The sequence below is a fragment of the Alosa alosa genome, chromosome 22, assembly GCF_017589495.1.
Source record: "Alosa alosa isolate M-15738 ecotype Scorff River chromosome 22, AALO_Geno_1.1, whole genome shotgun sequence".
Classification (NCBI taxonomy): Eukaryota; Metazoa; Chordata; class Actinopteri; order Clupeiformes; family Clupeidae; genus Alosa; species Alosa alosa.
In genome coordinates this window covers 10,482,103-10,504,240 of record NC_063210.1, presented here as the reverse complement: position 1 = coordinate 10,504,240, position 22,138 = coordinate 10,482,103, and the positions used below count along the sequence as shown (strand labels likewise).

The 22,138-nt window shown below is 42.0% G+C and overlaps 1 protein-coding gene across 8 annotated transcripts in view; it reads left to right on the top strand.

The window, feature by feature from the left end:
* The window catches only part of abcc3 (ATP-binding cassette, sub-family C (CFTR/MRP), member 3), a 48,647-nt gene that overhangs the window by 801 nt on the left and 25,708 nt on the right, over nucleotides 1-22,138 (top strand). For all 8 annotated transcript variants that reach the window (XR_007192316.1, XR_007192317.1, XM_048232592.1 and 5 more), the window contains exons 2-8: nucleotides 15,133-15,309; nucleotides 15,653-15,781; nucleotides 16,869-17,006; nucleotides 18,328-18,453; nucleotides 19,014-19,075; nucleotides 19,302-19,433; nucleotides 21,223-21,474. Coding sequence is in view for 6 of the 8 variants with exons in the window: in XM_048232592.1 (XP_048088549.1) it covers nucleotides 15,133-15,309; nucleotides 15,653-15,781; nucleotides 16,869-17,006; nucleotides 18,328-18,453; nucleotides 19,014-19,075; nucleotides 19,302-19,433; nucleotides 21,223-21,474 (1,016 nt within the window). In the remaining 2 variants the exon portion in view is untranslated. The remainder of the gene's footprint in view (nucleotides 1-15,132; nucleotides 15,310-15,652; nucleotides 15,782-16,868; nucleotides 17,007-18,327; nucleotides 18,454-19,013; nucleotides 19,076-19,301; nucleotides 19,434-21,222; nucleotides 21,475-22,138) is intronic.

Here is a 22,138-nt window from a genome sequence, read left to right as displayed (position 1 = left end):
GCTTGATTCCGAAGCTGGCACTGTCAATTGCATCCTGTTCCAATGAAAACACTGGCATTATGAGTGAACATTGAGTAGGATGATACGAAGTCGATAGTTCGCTGAGCATATCAATTGCGAACCAGATCTGCAAATCTCATAAAATCCCTATGGCGACCTCTTTGCTAAGACTTTAAGCGTATTTTCTGTAGAGTGTAGCCAGACATATTTACGTTTTACATACAATGACATAGGCCTACATAAATGGGGCAATAGCCATATAAGCCGTCCACTGCACATGACCGCGACCGCGGCAGTTGAGAATGTTCTACTGTTGACAAGGTTGAGTGAGGTAAAGGCAGTTCTCTCCGTGCCCTAGTTACCAGCATCGTAGGCTTAAACACAGAGTCCAGAGAATTCCCCGCAGAGTTATTCCTCGACTTCCAAACGGCACAATTGTGCGCTTTGTTATTGACTATTTAAGTGATTGTTGCTTTCGACCTCTTCAACATTTTCCTGGCTTATGGTAGGATGGATTGCCCTAATGTGGGACATTTTTTGCTTTTCAACACATTTAATCCACATCTAATGTTGATCACAGGACCCTACAGCTTTGGTTTTCCAATACGGTTAGTTTGGGGAAGAGCCACACCCCTGGAGCTTAGTGTCCTATAGGCAGTGCCCCACATTAGGACAATTTAGTAGGCTATAGCAATTATGCTGAATACACATCAAGGAAAGTGCATTGTGCATAATGATGTGCTAAACGCTAAAAGACTTGTTACATGAAATGCCATGTGTGGTGATGATACCACCTAACTTTGATGTTTGGCTAGGCCCATTACACTTGTTGCTTCAGCTACTGTTCAATTGTAATGACTGATATTTAAAGGGACTTGAAGCCTTAGTGAGCAAGTCATTCTAAACTCTTCTATACAAGCTGGGAAAGTAGCACTTAGAATATCTTAGGCCTTGCCCTTTCTCTACCTGTCTATTATTTAAGCTACATGAAAATCACACATGGACATGGGGCTGTTGATAAAAGTGACTGAGTCTGTAAAACGTTATTTTAAATGTCAGCCTGAATTACGCACTATACCAATCATCTGGTTTGGTTTGGGTTAATGCTTCATAGTTGAATCTGAATCTGCTTGAATCTAATCCACTATACAAAAATCGTATGACAAAAAAACAGTTTGAGATCTACTATGGCAAACGTTAGGACAAAGCAATAATTGATACATCCAGTCCTAGTATGATGCCTTTAGAATACTGGACGTGACCAAAATCCAGCGCAGTTCTACTGTCCCAAGAGATGTAATACACTTTTTTTTACGCTATGTGTTGCAGGTCCCATTGAATCTAAAGTTAAGATTTAGGTGAGCATAAGTGCTACAGTATCATTACGATGTAACCATTTCAGGTTCATTTTGACCAGCTGGTGTTCCCAGTTTAAGATAATGCATGTTCACCCACCAAAGCTGTCCAAGAAGTTGAAACACACAGAAGCTTAGAAACTTTTAAATTATGCAATTTAATGGATTCTTCATTTAAATATTTGAAATACTTGAAATATCTCCCTTCTCCCCCCTTGATATGGTTTTCTGGCTCTTCCCCAATTAAAAGCATATATCCACAAAAGGTTATGAAACGTGGGAGGAGATGCCCATATGCACAATGCACATAAGGCCCAGATTCATTTTTACACAGGAATGTTATGAAGCATGGACTCTGTGGACCTTAATAATACTGTCAGGCCGCTAAGGTTAAACAGTTTGATGATTAGGCACACTTTCCTAATGCTCTTTATTAATGTAAGACAGGGATAACCTTTCCCAGGGAATTATTGGGTTATTATGACAACCAAAGAGTCCTCAGGATTTTAGTGAAGCCAATATGTGGTATACTGTGTACAGGTAGATGAGGGGCTGGTGGGGGTTCTTCAAAGGCAAAGAGAAACAAAACATGAAAGAACTCATTGTTTTACATTTGAGGCTATTTCTGTCATATAAGCCAGGTCTTAGCCATTTGGCCTTTGACTGTTTACATTAAAAGATAAGGAATTTTACTATTAAGGTATTGCTGTCATGGCTCTGTTTCATGCTGTGCATGAACTTTGTTAGATGTTGTGAGATTACGTTATGAGATCAATTCTGTTATGTTTAGGTATTAAAGTGGGTTTTGGTGAGAGAATGTGTGTGTGTGTGTGTGTGTGTGTGTGTGATCTCAAAAATCACAGTAAGGTTTATCATCAAAACTATGGCACAATACAACCCAAGAGCCCATGGTGTTAATGTATATGTTGTGTCCACCCCTAGTTCTTCAGATGTAAATGAACCAAATAGGCATTAGGCTGGCTGTACTCAACTGACTCAACACTTCAATATGACATTTCACCTACAATCCAGTAATAACAGTGTAACATATTATATTTACCCAGGGCAATTCATTCCATTCATAGTTTGTGGTTTTATTTAATCTATATTGACAAAGGAATCCCTCTACTAATCCATCACGGTTCAGATGACCTGTGATGTAGGCACAACCAGAGAGTCAGAGATTGAGATTATTCAGTCAATGTACTGTAGGCCGATGTGAACAGCATTGACATGAGGGACAAAGTGGTTGTCTCTCGTGTGACAACTGAGAGAGCGGTCTTCTGTTTGTCTCGTTCTCATGTTCTATTCAACCGCGCGCCGCACGTTTTTTCATCTCTGGGTCACCTCCTGCAGCAACACGGCATCACCCGGAGTAACCCAGCCGCGTGGCGCATCCCCGCGCACCGTGTCAGATCACATGTTGCGCCGGCGGTGGAAGGGGAAGCCTTGAACGCTTGACCAGGTTTGCTCTCCTCATTTTTGTGCATGCTTGGAGAGAGAGAGAGAGAGAGAGAGAGAGAGAGAGAGAGAGAGAGAGAGAGGCCAACAAGACCACGGTCAAATATGCATGGAAGCTTATTATGCTCTTTCGAGCTCTGTTTGAAGCTCAGGTTCCCTAGTCACTAGTGAAAGGGGCTCAGACGGTGCTGTCTGGCTGGAAAGCTGTGGTTCTTAAGTGAGCTCATTTTGCTCTCCTCTCAAAGGCTGGGGCATGTAAGGTAACGGCAGAGAAAAAAAAAAAAAAAACTGTGCCGCATCTCTCTGATTATCGACAGCAGGCATGAGGCCTTTGTGCTCATGCTGTCTGCAGCCCTGGTCAGCTCCGGCTGAGCTGTGTCATTTCAGAAAACCTTTTTCAGGGCAGCGCTTTTTGGAATGGACATTCATTGCTGTTTGATGATCAACAGAGAATCTGCATGTGTCTCTCAGAAGCACACATACACAGATACACACACACACACACACACACACAGACAAACTATTATGTTCCTTTGACACCTTCGCTGATCTAAAATTTATTGTGGACTTGTCATGACTTATGTAAAAGTGTTAATCATCACAGGAGGTGGTGTGGCTTTACTGACTGATAATAAATGCACTCTGCTGCATAATGGACACGCTGCTGTCCATACATCATTGATGCTGGGTTTTCAGTGGGAGTGTTGCACTATTTTCTAGTCCTTAGCTCTCTGTCTCTTCTTTTTTTTTTTTCGTCTTCCTAGAAATCTAGAAATCCATAGCACAATTGAAAGCTACTCTTACTTTGAAGCACTCGAATGCTCCCAGGCTAAACAAAAATAGCTATTCAAATTCTCAATGAAGCCACTCTTTGTATTGCTGAGAAGAGAGTTGTTCTGTCTCTGTAGTAATGATTGAAAATACATGTTTTGCATAATATGTTTTACATCTTTGAAGGCAAAATGCATTCAAATATCAAATATTTGTATGCACGCCTGAAGTAGCCTGTTGTTTTGTAGTGATCAGCTGATATGATTTTGTGTCAGTCTTTATTCATAATTACATTACATTACATTACATTACATTTGGCTGACGCTTTTTTAACCAAAGTGACTAACAACATGGTAAACAGTAAGTTTTAGAACAATTCTCACAATTTTAGGACAGTTTAAAAAACATTAGAGTACAGTAAGAATAAGTGCGTCGGTGAGTGCTGTTTTTAACAGTTACTTGTCAGTTTAAAACGGCTGGTGAGTGCTAGGATCAGTAAGACTTGTTGTAAGTGTTGCTATGAGAGTAGATGTTCTCTAAAGAGCTGGGTCTTCAGGAGTTTTTGTGTGGAGAAGGATGTCCCTGCCCTTGTAGGAACTGGCAGTGTGTTCCACCAACGAGGAACAACAGATGAGAAAAGTTTGGATTGGCTTGAGCGTACCGGTGGTAGAGCTAGACGTCGTTAAGACGTAATTAAGACATGCTAATATGTCATAGAGTTAAGGTTGCGGTTAGATGTGGTAAGCGTATGTGGCTTCTAAAGGTTGGAATGGACTGCATGCATGTATAATATTCACAGCACAACTGTCAGTTTGTTCTGAGGATTTTGTCAGGGTGGCCATCAGTTGGCACGGATGGTTACTCACACGGATTTAATTAATCAGGGCATATGACATTGCTGCATAAGGATTAGATTACACTGGATTGGTTAGACACCTCTGAGAGAACAACATGATTATTTGCATTATGTATCCTGCTAATGTTCTCAGTGTTATAATGTCTTACAGTCTGTGTCCATTCAGGTTGCTTTTTTTCAGTGAGCAGGGTTGTTGTTTTTTTTCTTATAAAACTGTCTATTTAAGATGTGGTGATATGCTGAATGTCAAACCCTTGGCTGTGAAAAAAGCCTGCTTTATTGTGTGGTGGTTGCTGAGGAGAGCAGGGGTGAACTAAGGGAAGTGGGTCAGTCGTGTCCCTACTTATGTCTGTGTTCCGACGGTGTTTTCTACAGCACATTTAGGAGGAATTAATTGTGGAGGTGCAGCTCGTGTGTCCTAATTTCCCATGAACGGAAAGAGGTTGTACTTTGGTTTACTGAAGGGGATTATCACGAATTCTTCAACACGGATCGTTACTGTAACTTACACACAGTTGGCCAATTAATGGCTGTTGTCGCCGAGGGTTACGCCTGGTGAAGCCCTCTCGTGCTCCAGTAGGTATTTGAAGCCCTGGCATTAAATCATTAATTTGTGGCTCAAAGTCAGTCGCGTGCAGTCGTTTCACCCCTCCTCACCCTTTTTCATGGGGTGTCCGTGAAAGAGTTGAACAGTCTAGCGGTCTGGCACTGTCTGGAGCATGGACAGCAGCCTTCATCGTTTCAAGTCGGACAATGAAAGCAATCATCAGCAAACACTGAGAGAACAATTTCATTTCAGTGTGCTTCATCAGCACAAGCTAACAATGATGACTCCAGCATCATACCAAGAAATGGCCCAGTGATAAAGGTTAATTTGCTGTCATCCATTAGATTAGCCCAGCTCTGAGAAAAGGAACCTTTACATTCAGAGGGAGGCTGTTGAAATGATGGGGAAATCTATAGTGGAGCCCAGTACTGATGGACTTTCAATCTAATTTCTAGGCTGTGTTTGTGTGTGTGTGTGTGTGTGTGTGTGTGTGTGTGTGTGTGTGTGTGTGTGTGTGTGTGTGTGTGTGTGTGTGTGTGTGTGCGCATGTGTGTGTGTGTACTTTGTTAGGGGAGAGAATAGGATTAAGGTGAACTATAAACTGTGTTTATGATCTTATTTACATCTTTTCCACACAGAAAAAAAAACCTAGAACCCAAAAGGATTTGCATAGTCATGATGTACCTTGCTCTTTTCAGTACTCCATAAACATCATGGTGATGGATGAAGGTTAAAACAGACCTGCAAACATTACAATCAGTTGCATACCCCTTCTTTGAGCAATGAGTCACTGGCTCAGCTTTCTCCCATTCAAACAATGACAAAGTGATTTTCAGCCGTATGTGAAGTAAGAAAAAACATGATGCCGACTAAAAGGCTTTGTAATGACAGACCAGTGCAGCACTCTGCATGAAAAGAAGGAAAGAAACTAGTGATTGGTCAGATTTCAGATCTCCCACCGTGATCAGAGTGATCAGTGTCCTTGTATATGAAATTGGAAAACACTTTATTGTCATATCTGCATGACTCATGGCACAGTTTTTCCTATAGAATTCATTCAAACCTTTATTTTCCGTCTCGGGTGTACAATTGAGGGCAGCCCTCATTTTCAATGTAGCCGAGATACACATAGAACAATAATATAATAACAGCAACCACTGAGATCACAACCATAATAAATAAATAAAATAAAATAAGAATTGATAAATATATAAAAAAGAATATAGAATAAAGCTGTGAGTATTTTTAACTCCAACTCATACATAAAACACAACATAAACATGTGACTCTCAGGCTGCATTTACAGGCCTCACTTTTCAAATCACAGTTGCCTGTCTTGACGGTTTACATTTGGAATTATAAGTGAAATGTATTTAACTCCATATCCTCTAAAACACCAAGGATGCTCACATTAATAAGTTTTGGCACAAGCCATATCAGTCCCCAACAACAAGAAAATGATGCTGCATGATATATGTTTATACAGCCTGAAAAAAACGGTCACATCATGGGGGTCTGATTTTACTCACTTCTACCTGGTAATGTGAATGTAGCTTACTCTCTTTGGTGACAAGCCTATTTTTAGAGCATTGCTCATGCGTGTAGGCCTTAGTGGTTACGTTAGTACAAGCCAATTGAGGTGACGGGTGTGGCAAATACATAAAACTATTCAGATTATGCCCACTCTCACTGATTGTCCATAAGAGTTTAGGGCCTTGGCTTCTCCTTTCCACAATGTCTAAATATTTGCTGAACTTATAAGTGTGAAAAGGAGAAGTGTACAGCGCCGAGCTAGTGACCAAAGCAGCAACGAGTGCAGCAGATCAGCCAGATTGGATTACAATGGTTGAGGTTCTGTTGTTGGCATGGGCACCATAGCCATGAGGCTGTCTAATAAGGACTTAAGACCTGGAGTCATTTAAAAAGGATATTTCCTCTGCGTCACTCATTATTTACTAAGAGTCACCCTGAGTCTTGCGTCCCCATCTGAACCCTCCCCCTTACACCACACACACACACACACACACACACACACACACACACACACACACACACACACACACACACACACACACACACACACACACTTGTCCTTACAAGGGCAATGCATTCACTCTGGATCAGGCTCCTACTGAGAGTTTGTTGAGCTGGTAAACTGGTATGGCAGCCATCCCAGTGAGCCCATAGAAAAATGGTTCACCTGAAGGCCATTTCTTCTAGGTTAAGATTTTGTTTTAAATTTTAAAACAGGTCTGCATCAAGTAGACTTTGACATACCAGACGTATGGTAAAATGTTTCACAGGACTTCCTGTGCTCCTCTCTTGAGCTGTTTGCATCATGGTAGGTTCCTTATTGACACGGGAAAAACAATATTTAAACTCAGTTTAGGTGGTCACCTGAAACAACTTCACAGTTGTCACAAAAAAGTAACTCAAGGGTTGCCACCATGAGTTTGCAAGTGTACTGGTGAAATATATATCAAAAATGACTTTAACAGACAAAACAAAGAAAGCATATTTTACCAGGTTGTGTGCCAGAAGACACCAAAAGCAGCAGGGAGATGGCTAAGACGTTTGGCAGACCTTGTGACACACACACACACACACACACACACACACACACACACAAATGATGGACAGAAATACTCAATGACAAGTTCAGTCACATGCCCACTCATGGTCAACATGCTTTCATTTCCCCTTAAATCTAAGGTGATTTCCCCAGAAACAATGAAGTTTAGGATCACACGGATCACATGCTTGAGAATCTTCTTGCTTTGATATAAACTTACACGTCCTCTATCTAAGTGTGCATGCTAACTTTCAAACTGATAACTATAAAGCCTTTTCTTTAATTTCCTGTTGTGGGGTGGGGTGGGGTGGGGTGGGGGGGGGGGTCATCTGTGGTGGTGCAATCTTCTATCAGTGGTGTACAGAAGTAAAAGCTACATAACTATTCTTTCAGTTGGCATTGCCATAATTTAAAAGCAGTTTTCAGAGAGTTAAAACCTTAATCTTAGTTGAAACTTTGTCTAATCATTTTTTACTGGCATCTTTGCTAGGTGCAAGGTTTGAGGGTGTATACAAGGCCTATGTAGAGCTCCAAGCCTCCAACATATTGTGTTTTGGAGGAGCTTGGAGGAAAATGGCATGGCCAATCATCATGCATCCCCCTCATGTACTGTAGACTCTCTTGTCTTGGAGGAGAATGGCATGGCCAGTCATCATGCATCCCCCTCATGTACTGTAGACTCTCTTGTCTTGGAGGAGAATGGCATGGCCAATCATCATGCATCCACCTCATGTACTGTAGACTCTCTTGTCTTGGAGGAGAATGGCATGGCCAGTCATCATGCATCCACCTCTCCACCTTTTCTCTTGCTTCCTTGCAACTTTAGAGATATCACTTGAGTAATCAAGAGACACTTCCCCGCCCAGGATGTGTGACATGTCTTGCTCTTGGGTGCTCCTTGTTGGTGCCCCCCACCCAATCCCAATCCTCCCCCACCTTTTTTATGCAGCCCTTGCCACTTAATCTACTAAACCCCTCTTCTACTGCACTCTCCCCCATTAATGCACAAAAAGGCTGACACCAGACATAATTTCACTGCATTTCTTACTTCCAGTAACTATATGCATGTGACAATAAACTTCCTTGTATCCTTGTATCCTTGTATGTCGTGGAGAAACACTAATTTATTCATAGCCTACGAAAAACCACCATAAAACATCAGACAAGCCTGTAAAAATGAATCACCTGCTCAAGTGCATCCTTGTCAGTCATATCACGATTTATACAGGTAGGGTTGATTAGTGCAATGGGCTTTTCACAGGCCCTCCTTTTGTCCTTTTGTGCTTTTACTTACTGATCATTTACTAGTCTTTCCACTGTTAATGTAAAGCACAAAACCGTCAAAGCACATAACATTAACAATAAGTAATATATGTGAATGGCTCAGTGGTTCACCACCACATCTGTTGATTAAAACAAAAGCGAGTGCCCGTTCAACACTGTCTCCTAGTGCTGCCGTATTGTTGTGGGTCATTGGGATGATAAAGCACCAGCACTCCCTCATGTATTAGACTCCGTCTGTGAAACTGATGAAGGGAGATAGTTGATGGAGGGAGATAGTGGAGTACAGAGAAAGCAGCAGGGCAAGATGGAGATGGGCAGCAACCTGAGACAAGCTTAGTCTCTCACGGTCGTTATTTGAACCAATGCTTGAAGGCAGTCCGTGACACCCGAGGCTGCATTTGCCTACGTCCGCTCCCGACTGTGGCACATTTACATCAGTCATCTGGATTAGATTATGTGAGGGGCTCGCTCTCTCTCTCTCACTCTCTCTCTCTCTGCTCTAGGATCGTAATTAGATCTTTTCTCGACCTAGTGGCTGCTACCCGCTTCCCCCATTGAGTGCTTTCTCCTCACATTGTTGTGGGTGGTGTATGGATGTAATGGGGTGTGAGAGGCTTTATGAAGGCAAGGTGTTTCATTCCAACATTACAGCAGACCTACTACATGCATTGGGCTTGGGACTAATGTAGCTCACTGTTTAAGTTGCTGCTAAATGTATGCTTATAGTACTATTCTCTTATTTTAAAGCACAACATACATTGGGTATGTTGTTTAGGTTGGCAGTGTAGATAAGAATGTGTAAATACTTGTTAATTACTGATTATTGTGTGCATTATTACTTGCATGGGTATATGTGTAGTGCTTTACATTGTCAGATTAATCTTACTATGTCTCAATAAACCCCCCTCCACTTTTGGTGCTTCCCTACCTTCTAGCTGCAGTGTATATCCTTAGCAATATGCTAGATATAGCATATTGGGTCTTGAAATATTCACAAAAATCCATAGAAATTGTATATTCTTGTAATTTGATCTAATATTAGTTATGCAGATGTATAGTCCACCAATTGAATTAAAATAGATACTGTAAAGATTTATAATTTTTTGTAATTATTCCATATTTAGTGTAGTCATTCCATATCAGAACCCCTGAAGTAGACTGTAGAACTGACCACATTTCAGTCTGAAGGGCTGAAATGTGGTCAGTTCTACAGTGCAAACTACAGTGTCTCAGCTTTCCAAAGAGGTCAGGCCCAAGTATGTAGGAGCAATGATCTCCTAAGTAGATAGATAGATAGATAGATAGATAGATAGATAGATAGATAGATAAATAGATAGATAGATATACTTTATTGATCCCTAGGGTAAATTCAAGGTCACAGTAGCATACAGACAACACACACACACATTCAATAACAGCAGAAAAATGTAATTAAAAGTATATAACATAAAAAAACACAACTAAGCAATAAGGACTGTAGAAGATAAAGAATATACTAAATATACAAAATACAAATTATACTAAATAAAACTTAATCAAAATCAATTCTAAAAAACAGTATCCACAGATACTCAGATGATATGCAATATCGGGCAAAAAACTAAAAATGGGGCGTATGCATAAGAATTTAAAATAACAACTTCAAAGTCATTTTGGTGCAACACTGACAGTTGGGAAAATTCTTTACCATTGCCAATGCATGTCCGGAATACATTATATTGCACTATGCAACATTGTTGATTGTGTTGGATCATGACTCTTTGAGTTGTTTTTTGACAAACTGAGTTCTGTCTTAGTGATAAATACCATTGCATATTGTTGCCAAGGTGCATAAACATAGATTATTTCATGGTGTTGCTTTAAGGTTGTTGTGTGAGTTCTTTTTGGAGAACACACTGTAGTTTTTGGACCTCCAGGGGCCTGTGTGTTGGGAATCACACAGAGAGGGTGTGTGTTGAGTGAAGGACTTGGCTCTGTAATTTAAACCAAGCTGTGTTTGACTACTTGGATGTCGCACGTGGCTGCAATAGATGGCCAGAGGTCAGAATGACTCCTCACCCAAATGTTTCTCTGATTGCTTGGATTATGTTCTTTTCATTCATTCATTCATTCATTCATTCAATGAATGGATGTGTCACTCAGGTCATCGGTCATGCTTGAATGGCGTGTGACCCATTTGGGTGGTGATGTGAGTCTTAAGTGTAGTAAAAATGTATTATTTACTCAGTCTGAGACACACCTTCATCTGTACGCCAGTCACATACACATGCTCAGCATGACTTGTGTGCTTGAATATTTCCATATTCAAGAGAGTAACAATCACTCTCACTCTTACTTCTATCATAGAAACTCCCTTTGTCCACTCTTGGATAATGAACACCCACAGCTCATTGGTTTAAAACTTCCTCTGTTCGCTTCTTAGAAGTTCTTAAAACTTCTTCTGTTCGCTTCTTAGAAGTTTGGAGAGTGGTGAGAAATCAGTCAGGTGGCCCCACCTTGCTCGTGGCCACACCCCGGCGTTCCACCTCCAGGTTTGCTGATGGTCTGAAACAGCAGAACAATGTCAAAAGAAAGACGTGTGTGTGTGTGTGTGTGTGTGGGGGTTGGTGGGTCTGGTAATGTTCCTATGCATGAATGTATAGGGGACAAGATTCTCATCAGTGACTAGGCACATTCATAGATTTCAAAAGCTGGTGACATTTGATACTTCAGGTGGCATTCAGTCTTGGTATACATCCAAAATAAATACTGCCACACAAATTCCATTCAGTACTACAGCATACAATCATTTAATATTTTTATTTTTCTGAAAGCAGAGCAAACATCTGAGAAACCCTCCACTTTGGGATTTCCCGGGTAGTTTACTCAACACCATTGTTTGCCCAAGGCGCTCAAGGCGCCCAGTCCATACAGGGGAGCACTGGCTGAGCTTCACCCTGCTTTCAGAGGAACTAAATTAGGCTGCTGGTTGGGTGGGTGGCTGTCTGGCTGGCAGGTTGGGTGACTGGCTGGGTGGGGTTGGTAGCTGGATAAAGGAACACACCAATGCAGGGCTATGAACGAGACAGTGCTTAGTTTTGTTTGTGTGTTTAGGTAGACACTTCCTGGATCCCCGGCCCAAAAGCGGGGTCCTTTTCTGAGCTCTCATATCCTGTCTGAGCGGAGAATCCACTCAATTAATACACAGAAAATTACAAACTGGCGTGGGAAGGGGGCCAGTGGTGCATGTCCCTCATTTTATGCAACTTAAAAGAACAACACAGGGAGATGGGGACTTTTAAGTTGAAGGATTAAAATGGAAAATCTAAGTGAGTTTTTTAAACATTAACTGTAATTATAAACACACGTGAACACACACACACAACAACAGCACACTGCATTTATATAGTGCTTTTGAGGTACCCCAAGGCGCTTCTCAGTAAAGGGGGAACCTCACTAAGCACCACACACTGACTGGCATGTAGACACAGACACATACAGGCAATCTGCACAGTCATGCAAGACTCATCGGGGGTGTTCTGCTAAGCCTCTGTGTATGTCGCTAGTTGTGGTTTGTGGGGAGGAGGCTCAGATCTCACATAGTCTGTGGTTTCTCCGACACAGGCGTACACACAAACACACACACACACACACGCACATACAATTACACACACACACACACACAGACAGAGACTCACCCACACTTAAGCATAAGGATATGCTCACATATTGGCCCACACACACACTCACACATGTGCATGAACACATTTCACACATGTGCATGAACACATTTAACACTGACACACACACACACACACACACACACATGGGTGGTGACAGACAGTGGGAAACGCAAGCAGCTGTGTTTATCTTTTGATGTGCGTTTTCAGGGATGGGTCATGTTTCCGCCACAGTGCAGTTTGCTGGAGAGAGGTAGTTTATCATCAGGGGAACAAAGCGCCGTTCTCAAGATGGTCACCTTTTAGAGCTGATAAACATGAGCGCCAATCCACGTGGTGTGGCCCATTTATCATTGGGCCTGTTTGCATTCAGATTGTGGTTTAAATGAAAGTCACACTATTGAATACAGAATTAAATGTAGATTTGATAAGTTGCACAGGTTAAGCATTTTTGCGTTAATGCGGTGGGTTGGCTGTAAATCAAATTCGGTAACTGCAGTTTGCACTTTTGATCTCTAAAGTAATGTGGATGAAAACGTTCTCATCCTTTTTCCAACTCTGCCAGAACATCCCTCAATAGAAATATTCTATAGAAATTGATATTATAAATAGTCAGTGCGACCAAAAATATCACTGTTGTAATAAAATAAAATAAAATGTGATTTTTTAACCCCTGTTGTCACAGTGAACCAGCTAGCGTGCAAAAAACCCCCAACTTTTTGGGCTTTTCGGCTCAAACTCAATACATAAAACGTTGTTGATTGGCTGGGATTATTTTCGGCTCAGTTCAAGCCACAATGTTTGTACACAATCCTGGCTCTGGGAATGAAAAACACACATCAGAATTTTTTGAATGCAAAATACTGAACAGGCAGCTATCTAGGGGACTGTGAGGATCAATATGCTAAATTTGGCAAAAATTGTGGGGGATCAGAATCGCAGACTTAGCCTCCCAGCAGTTACATCTATCCACAAGGGCACATTCACTAGCGGTCAGTTTCTTCATGTTTACAAGTTGTGGAGCAACATTCGCCATGGTATGTTGACTTAACACGGATGACTTTGAAGAAATGCATTTGAGTTGCGCTGCATGCACTGAGCTGGCTTGCCCCCAAACCCCCATTACTGTGCATCACAAGGTCAAAGCTTGTGATGTAGATTTCCTTAGGTCTTGTATAAACCTGCTTAAAAGGTTAACACTGTGGTAAGGTGACTGAAGAGCAAGCAGTGCCAGGGCAAAATGGCATTTTACTGCCACAAAATTTCTCACTTTTGAGCACTTTGAAACACCTTTTTCTTTTTCTTTTTTTTTAATAACGGTCTCTTTTAAAAAAAAAGTTAATTCACTTTTTGATAGAGAGTCCTCACAACAGCGCAGACCTTTGGTGAACATGATGAACTGCTGCCTCATTCCTTCATGAGTAGTAACAAAGTGACAAAGTAAATTGCATTCTGTTGAATGTTAAACTTGACTCAATGCTATGGATGTGTGAGTTCAGTGCGGTTTGATTTCTGCCGAATTGAGTCAGATATTCTGAATCTGATCTTGATATGATTCCCTTCAAAAGTTCCAACAGCTGCAAAAAGAACTCTTTACACAAATATGTGGTTCGGGGTTCAAATATGATTGTCAGGCATCCATTCATAATGGATCATGTTGAGCGTATAGTATCTGAGAGAGCTGTGCACTCGGAACTGAGAAGTGTCTGACCTAAAGATACGGGAGAATAGCTTTGAGGCACACGGAACATGCATGATCGGCAGAAAAAAACATGAACATGCATGAACTGAAAGAAATAACCCATGGCCCTGTTTAACTGTCATGCTTTATACAACGTTTTTCCATTAAAAGGCATAGTTGTACTTGTATTTACCTGTAAGGTCTGTACTCAGGTCTTTGTTGTGGGCATGCATTCAATGAATTTAATCTTATCATACCAGATTGTTTTTTACTACTTGCTGATTGTATCATAAACGACCACAGCAACAAAGAGGATTGACTGAAGAATTTGCTGATATTGTTTTGGAATGATAGGAATATGGAGGGGGGGTGTCTGGGAAGCCTGTCACTACTGTTGAGCCCTCTGGAGGTATTTTGGGCCTGATTCAACCAAACACCAACGAAGGAAGGTTCTTACTTGATAACCTTAGTGAAATGTTCATAAAGGCTGCTCTGTTTGTGATGCTGTTTTTTTGTGCACGATGGTTGCTTTCTGGGTGATTTTGTTATTTTTGCTTTGGTTCTTTGTTTGGGCATTCAGGCTACTGGCAGCACATGTGGTACTGTGAAGGAAGGCTGTTATGGATCCCGGGTACAACATGTGGCACATTTGCGACTGCCACCATGCACAATGAATTGAACATCTCTCCAGTGTATATCTTTTAAAAAAAATCAGTTTGATTTAGTTTGAGTATTAACTCTTGGCTTTATCTTCTCCCCCACAATTCTCGGTTCCAGAATGTGTTGGTGTGTGGGAGTTACAGACCGGAGACAGAGGCTAGTGTTGTCACCCAGGGGAATACCACTTCCCTGTAAACAGCTAGAATTTTCCATGTCATCATGGTTAAAAGGTTAAACCACTGGGAATGATGTCTCTCTCTGTCTCTCTCTTTCTTGGTTTCTATAGGATGCAAACCTGACCCTCTACACAGAGCACCCCGACCTCTCAGAATGCTTTCAGCTGTCCGTGTTGTCATGGATACCTTGTATCTACTTGTGGTTGACCTTCCCGTTCTACGTCCTCTACCTCAAGAGGAACAACAAGGGCTACATCATGATGTCCATCTTAAACAGAGTCAAAACGGTAAATGTGGCACTTTTCCACTTCCCTGTGATGCTATAATCGCCATTTGTGCATAACACTAGAACACTTCGATTTGTGAGACCTGGGAGCCTGAAGTCTGACCCGTCTGAAGTCTCTCTATCTTCTGTCCACTCTGTGTCTGACCTTGTAACATAAACCCATTTAGATTCCACTCTCTCCAGGCTCTTTGTGGTCATCAGTCAGCCTTTTTGCAAGGCCAAGACCTTGGATTGTGTGTTTTTGTTACATGTATACAAGGGGCTCTTATAAAGGGACTGTATCTTTGTACCTGATCTCATCTGTTATCTGCCGTGGCCTCCAACTGATCTTTGGTCTATTGCAGATATTTGGCTTCATATTGTGGATAGTTTGCTGGACAGACCTCTTCTCCGCGTTCCACGAAATGCAGCAAAGCAGCGGGCCCAAACCCCCCATATTCTTTGTCACGCCACTGGTGGTCGGCATGACGATGGTGAGTATGTAAACACAAATGGTGATCTGACCCTTCACATGAACCTCAACCTTCGGCCGGCCACTCTCCTGAAGAGGAAACTTGTGGGCAGAGGGATATGGTCTGTTAATATTACACGAGTGCCGCAAATTCCAGCTGTCATAGTTACCTTTTGTTGATGTAAATCGTTGATGGCTAACCCCTCTGGCTTGCCGTAGCCTAGAGGCTCACCCCCTCCCATGCTGAGGGATTGGTATGTGGCCTTCAAGGGCTCTGCGTAGTAACACCTGACACTGTTTGTTTGCCATAGTGGTCCATTGTAGCATGTGGTTAATCAAATCAGATATCTCTACGGTAGGGCTAATGAGAAAACTGGCAAAAGATACTGCCGTGCATGTGCATATCAGCAGATCATTGCTGTGGAACCGGTTTTAGGAAGGGTCATTTGTATACAGGTTTCACCCCATTTTGTTCCTGTTGAAGCTCAGGGAGGGCTATGCAGTTTAGCTTCATTTGTATTTGGGCTATGTTTAAATGAAACCTGTTAATAAAGTAAACAGGAAATTCAGACGTTATCTATAGAGAAAATATAAAACAGATTCATATAAATGCTGATCTGAAAAGAAGCCACATAAAATTTGACACAGTTATTAAACTGTTATGAATTTACTGAATTTACTTCTACACAGTATTCCCTAAACGTTGCCATTCCTGTAATTGAAGAGTTCAGATGCAAAACCCTCTAAATCCGTCTGACCACTTTTCTTTTAAATGAGCATTTAAATTCAGGCTCCTATAGGTTTTTGCCTATAAATCGATATTTCAGACCAGGAAGAGAGTGGTATTTAGTGGGTTTAGAAGTTAAATTATTTGATTAGCGTATACTATGTGTGGAGAGCATCCCCTCACCATCTTTATCTCATTTTTGACATAGGTGGCATTTAGAGGCTTTTGCATCTGAACCCTTCAATTGTATTTCAGGGAGTATACTTAATCAGCCAATTTCATCCAGCCACTCTCTGCTGTTATTGAATTTGCCTTTACATTAGCAAAGTAGCATCCAATTCCATTCATCATCCCCCTCTTTCTTTTGTTTGGTTTCCTCCAGCTCCTGGCAACCTTCCTAATCCAGTTTGAGCGTCTCAGGGGAGTCCAGTCCTCAGGAGTGCTCTTCATCTTCTGGGCGTTGTCAGTCCTGAGCGCGATTGTGCCTTTCCGCTCCAAGATCCTCCAGGCGTCTGCCAAGGTGATGTCCGCTGCTGTCTTATCATAAACATCTGCACCATCACCCGTGATTAGAAGGCATCTTGCTGTGCCTCATAGCTGTCATCAGCCTGGTCCTGTGTGTCTACTGTAGCACTCCAACATGGAGCTGCTTCAAGAGAAAGAATATAATATCGAGGTTAGAGTTATAAAGTGCATTTGCTCACTGGTGCTCTCAAACTACAGAGCTCATGCTTTGCCCGTACAGCCATGTCCCTAAATAGAACATCATGTAAAAAAATCTTTAGGATTTCATATAGCTTCACAAAGTGCTATGGGAGATATAGTGTACACCAAGGTTCTGCAGGGAAGTGATACTGAGAGTTTACTATAGGTCTTTTATGTGTTCCCCAGACCTTTCATCTCTTTTGAGAAAGCACTCTGCATCAGTGGGACCATTTGAGGTTACCGACAGTATCAATTTTTCATTCTTTTTCCCCACATTTTCCCCCTTCCTTTCGACTTTACATTACCATCTTCCTCTGTTTTCTTGTCTGCCCCCCTCTCTGTCTCTCTCTCTCTCTCCTTCACACTCTTCCTCCTACTTTCTCCCTCCTTCTCCCTCTCTCCCCCTTTCTGCCCCCCCCTCTATCTCTCTCTCTCTCTCTCTTTCTTTCTCTCTCTCCCCCTCGCTCCATTCTCAGTCGGTGCAACTCTCCGGTGAGTGAGGAGGTCAACCAGGGACAGGGACTGCTTTGGGGTGGAAAATAGTGCTGCTGTTGTTTTGGTTGCGCTGCTCCTCACTCCAGCTTATCTAACCTGACCTACAGAGCCAGTGTTGTGAGGACACACTTTCTTAAGGGTGGGAGAGGAGAGGGAGAGGGGGGATGGGGAAGAGGGAGTACTGTGTGTGTGTGTGTGTGTGTTTGTGTGTGTGTGTGTGTGTGTGTGTGTGTGTGTGTATATGTGTGTGTGTGTGTGTGTGTGTATATGTGTGTGTGTGTGTGTTTTGTGTGTGTGTGTGTGTGTGTGTGTGTGTGTGCGTGTGTGTGTGTGTGTGTATGTGGTCAAGTGAATCTCTATTTTTAATCAGATCTGTCCAGTCAGCTGATTTCGAGAGCCTCAGAAAAACTGACGTGTCATGAGAATAGCTTTTTTCATGGTGGGCTTCCATGGTTGTTGGCCAAGATGAGACGGGCTCTGTCCTTAACGTAATTTTCTTATTTCACCGTGGCACAGACGAGGCTGATTGTTGTGTATCCAAATGGATAAGGAGGACTCTGTGTGTGTGTTTGTGTGTGTCAAAGCAGCGGACCTTGTGGAATTGTTAATGTGCTTTTTAACGTTTTTTTGCTTTTCCTCAGGCGGAGATCGAAGACAAGCTGCGATTCACTACGTTCTACATCTACTTTGGCCTCATCCTGGCTGAGCTCCTGCTGTCCTGCTTCAGTGAGAAGCCACCCCTCTTCTCTGATGTGGTCACGGACCCTGTGAGTGTGTGTCTGATATGCATGTTTGTGCTCTGTGTTTGCATGTCTCTCTCTTTTCTCTCTCTCTCTCTCTCTCTCTCTCTCTGTGTGTGTGTGTGTGTTGTCCATGAATTTATGCATCTCTCTGTGTGTGTTTGTGGGGTGTGTGTGTGTTGGTGCGTGTCTAATGGATTATCTAAACTATGATCCTATTTGTTGGTTTTGTGGCTCCCGTTTTCCATTTGATCTGGATTACTTTCCATTCACACACAATGAATTTCTTTTTTTTTTAAGTATATTTTTTTGGCTTTTATGCCTTTAATTGACAGGATAGTGGAGAATGACAGGAAGTGAGTGGGAGAGAGAGTCGGGGTGGGATTCAGAAAGGACCACGGGGCGGGAATTGAACCCGGGTCGCCGGCATACGGTGCAGGTGGCCCAGCCAGTTGCGCTACGGCTGGGGCCACACAATGAATTTCTTGATTTGTTTGTCCAACATTGTGAAATCCTGGTGTGATGTCTGATATGATGTTTCATATTTCTGTGTTTAAGAAGCTAGCATTCTGTGTTTGTCTGTGTAGAATCCTTGTCCTGAATCTGGTGCCGGCTTCCTGTCCACCATGACGTTTTGGTGGTTTACAAGGTAGTGTTCTCTCTCTATATTTCATTATATTCTCATTTCCAGTGTTACTTCATGTCTCATTTTAATGACACATCATGTGGTCATTAAACTTCAGACTTGTTAGTAAACCCTCAGTATCATTTCCATACAGAACCAGGATGTACGCTAGTGAACTGTGAACTGAAAATTCAGAAATACTTGAGGCTTGTATAATAATGCTTTTGCTGTTATTTCCCCCATGCAATAGGATGGCTATCAAGGGTTACAAGTCTCCTTTGGAAAACAAAGACCTGTGGTCTCTAAACAAACGAGACCGGTCAGATGTCATCGTTCCCAATCTGCTGAAAGAATGGGAGGTGGAAAAGGCCAGGGTTCAAAGGTAACGCTCACCACATGGTCCAGTCTGTGTACAAAACAAACGCAAAGGTCTGTTCACTCATCCGGCGTTCATACTTTAAAAAGCTAGTTTAAAACCATGGAAACAACCTTTAAGGCAACATTCAGTGTAAAACTAGTTTAAACCCATGGAAACAACCTTTAAGGCAACATCCAGTGTAAAAAGTAATGCTTCCTCTCTTACAGGTAGCTCACTTTCAAAAACATGTAAAACTATATGAAATGAGGAAAAGTTGTTGCAAGGAGAGTTAGATTCAGATCAGCAATTTCCAGGGGATATATTCATATCAGGTTAATTTGCTTCCTTTGACCAGTGTTCAGAGTGTGAGGAAACACATGTGAACTTCCCCCTTGTGATAAGTGGTTAGGCTCGTTTGTTAGATATGCTTCCTGTTTTAAGCTAGAGATGAAGGGCCGGAGAGTTACTAAAACCAAATGACCTGACAGCAATGAGTTCCCATATATCAATATCCCATAATTACATGGCATAGAGCAAATGAAAGAACTTCGGACTTTGTGTACTTTGCTTGTCCTTGCTTTTGAAAAGAAGGGTGCTTTAGGAAACAAAATCTCTCTCACAAGAGAAAAACTCCTGGACAACCAGTGCAAAGCTATCAAAGGAGTCGTTGCTAGTAGAAGTGCTTGTAGAAACAAGTTTTAAAGAACAGATAGACCAACAGATTTACTCATATTTCACACTGTGTGTGTGTGTGTGTGTGTGTGTGTGTGTGTGCGTGCGTGCGTGCGTGTGCCCACGTGTGGTTAGTCTTGGCATTTAAGGCGCTAGTGTCCATATCAAGATCAGTTTTGAGGAAAACGCCTAAACGGTGGGCATCCTGCGATTCCACTAAATAGAACCCCCTCTACAAACATTGGACCGAGGCTTGACCCATGAAATGGGTGTGTTCCCTCAACTTCAGCCCACATCATTGTTTTACCCTCTCCCTCCTACCGCTCCCTGTGTGTTCCTTGGCCTCTTATTTCTTGGTTGCACCGTAGGGGGGCTTCCTACTTTCAACAAAGTCTGTTTGATACTGAAAAAGAGGGCTTAGCATATTTAATGATAGACCTGCGTAAAACAAAGCTCATGTACTCATGTCATGTACTAGATAGGCAAGGAGGACTTGCACTCTGAGAAACAAGTAATCACAAAAGGTTGGTTATTAAACCACTGTATTTAGTTTTTTACATATTTTTTCAAAAGTTTTTTTGAGGCAACACAGTGTGCAAAAAGTGCAAGAAAGTGCAAAAGTGCTGTACAAATGGTTTAGTCAGTGAAGACTATCCTCAGTGCAAAAAAGAGCAGCAGCATAGTGAGGCAACTTTTTAAACAGTCTAGAGCAGGTGCATCCAATTAGTGGCCAACAGGCCTAGCAGGTCACAGCTCATTCAGATCACATAATTGAACAATTACGTCACAATTTCATTCAATGAGTCTACCTTATAGGGCATAGTGATCAGACATAGAAAAAACAGTACAATAGACACACACGTCAAATACATTTTACAGAAAACAGGACATTTCCAATTTTTCGTTTAGACCATTAGGATGAAGAGTCTTTAGATAGAAAATATGTCATGTCATGTAGCCTACTCCCATGACTCAAAATCATCCATCATTTAAAAATAAAACAAAAGGTTGCTGTTTTCACATCTTCCGCCAACTTAACAGTTAGCGAGAACTTGTTGTTTTGGAGATGAAGGTAGGCCTACTCAAACTGATAGGCACTTCTTTGTTTGCCTTTCTCACCGCCTCTCTCTTCAATGCGCAGCCAGCAAGACAAGCAGACTCAGGCCCTGTACTCCAAAGTGCCCTCAGGCGGCGCCGCTGCGGCCAACAACCACGCGGGCGGAGGGACTGGAAGTCCAGAGGAAGTGGAGGTCCTGCTAACCAAACAGAAGGTGTCCCACCAGCCCTCCTTCCTGCGCTCGCTGCTGCGCGCCTTCGGGCCCTATTTTCTCATGGGCTCGGCCTACAAGCTGCTACAGGACCTCATCACCTTTGTCAACCCGCAGCTGCTCAGGTAAGACGGCGGCAAATGCTAATTCTAGAGCAATGGCTCATAGAAAGCAAGCATGCAGTGTTCAATATATAGTGTGCGGTCGTATTGCACAATACACATTGCTTTCCTGTGAAGTTACTTTGTGTACACAATATGAAATATACTCATAAAAAATGGGTGGGTCGGTGGTAGCCTAGCGGTTAATGAGCTGAGCCAGTATGCCCAGTATGTAGTGGCCTGAAAAGTTGTGGGTCAATTCCCGGCTTCCACCGTTGTGCCCTCAAGCAAGGCACTTAACCCCATGTTGCTCCGAGGACAATGGCCCATTGATTCTTATAATATAATTGATATGTAGGTTGCTTTGGATATAAGCGTATGCTAAATGAATACATGTAAACGTAAAGTACAGTGTAACAATACACTGTGTAGTATACTCTTGTCAAGATAATAGGACAGAGAATAAAGAACACAAATGGTGTTTCTATAATAAAGATAGACAAATGGTCTGTGACAATGGTTGATGTATTGATGGCATTTATTGATGGTATGATGGCATTTATTGATTTTGGTAGATTTTCGAATTGATCAGGAAACCTCCCTTTAGTTGAATTAATTCATTCATTCATTCATTCAGTCATTCAGTCTATGCAGGGTTGAATTGTTATATTGAATATGCTACTTCTCA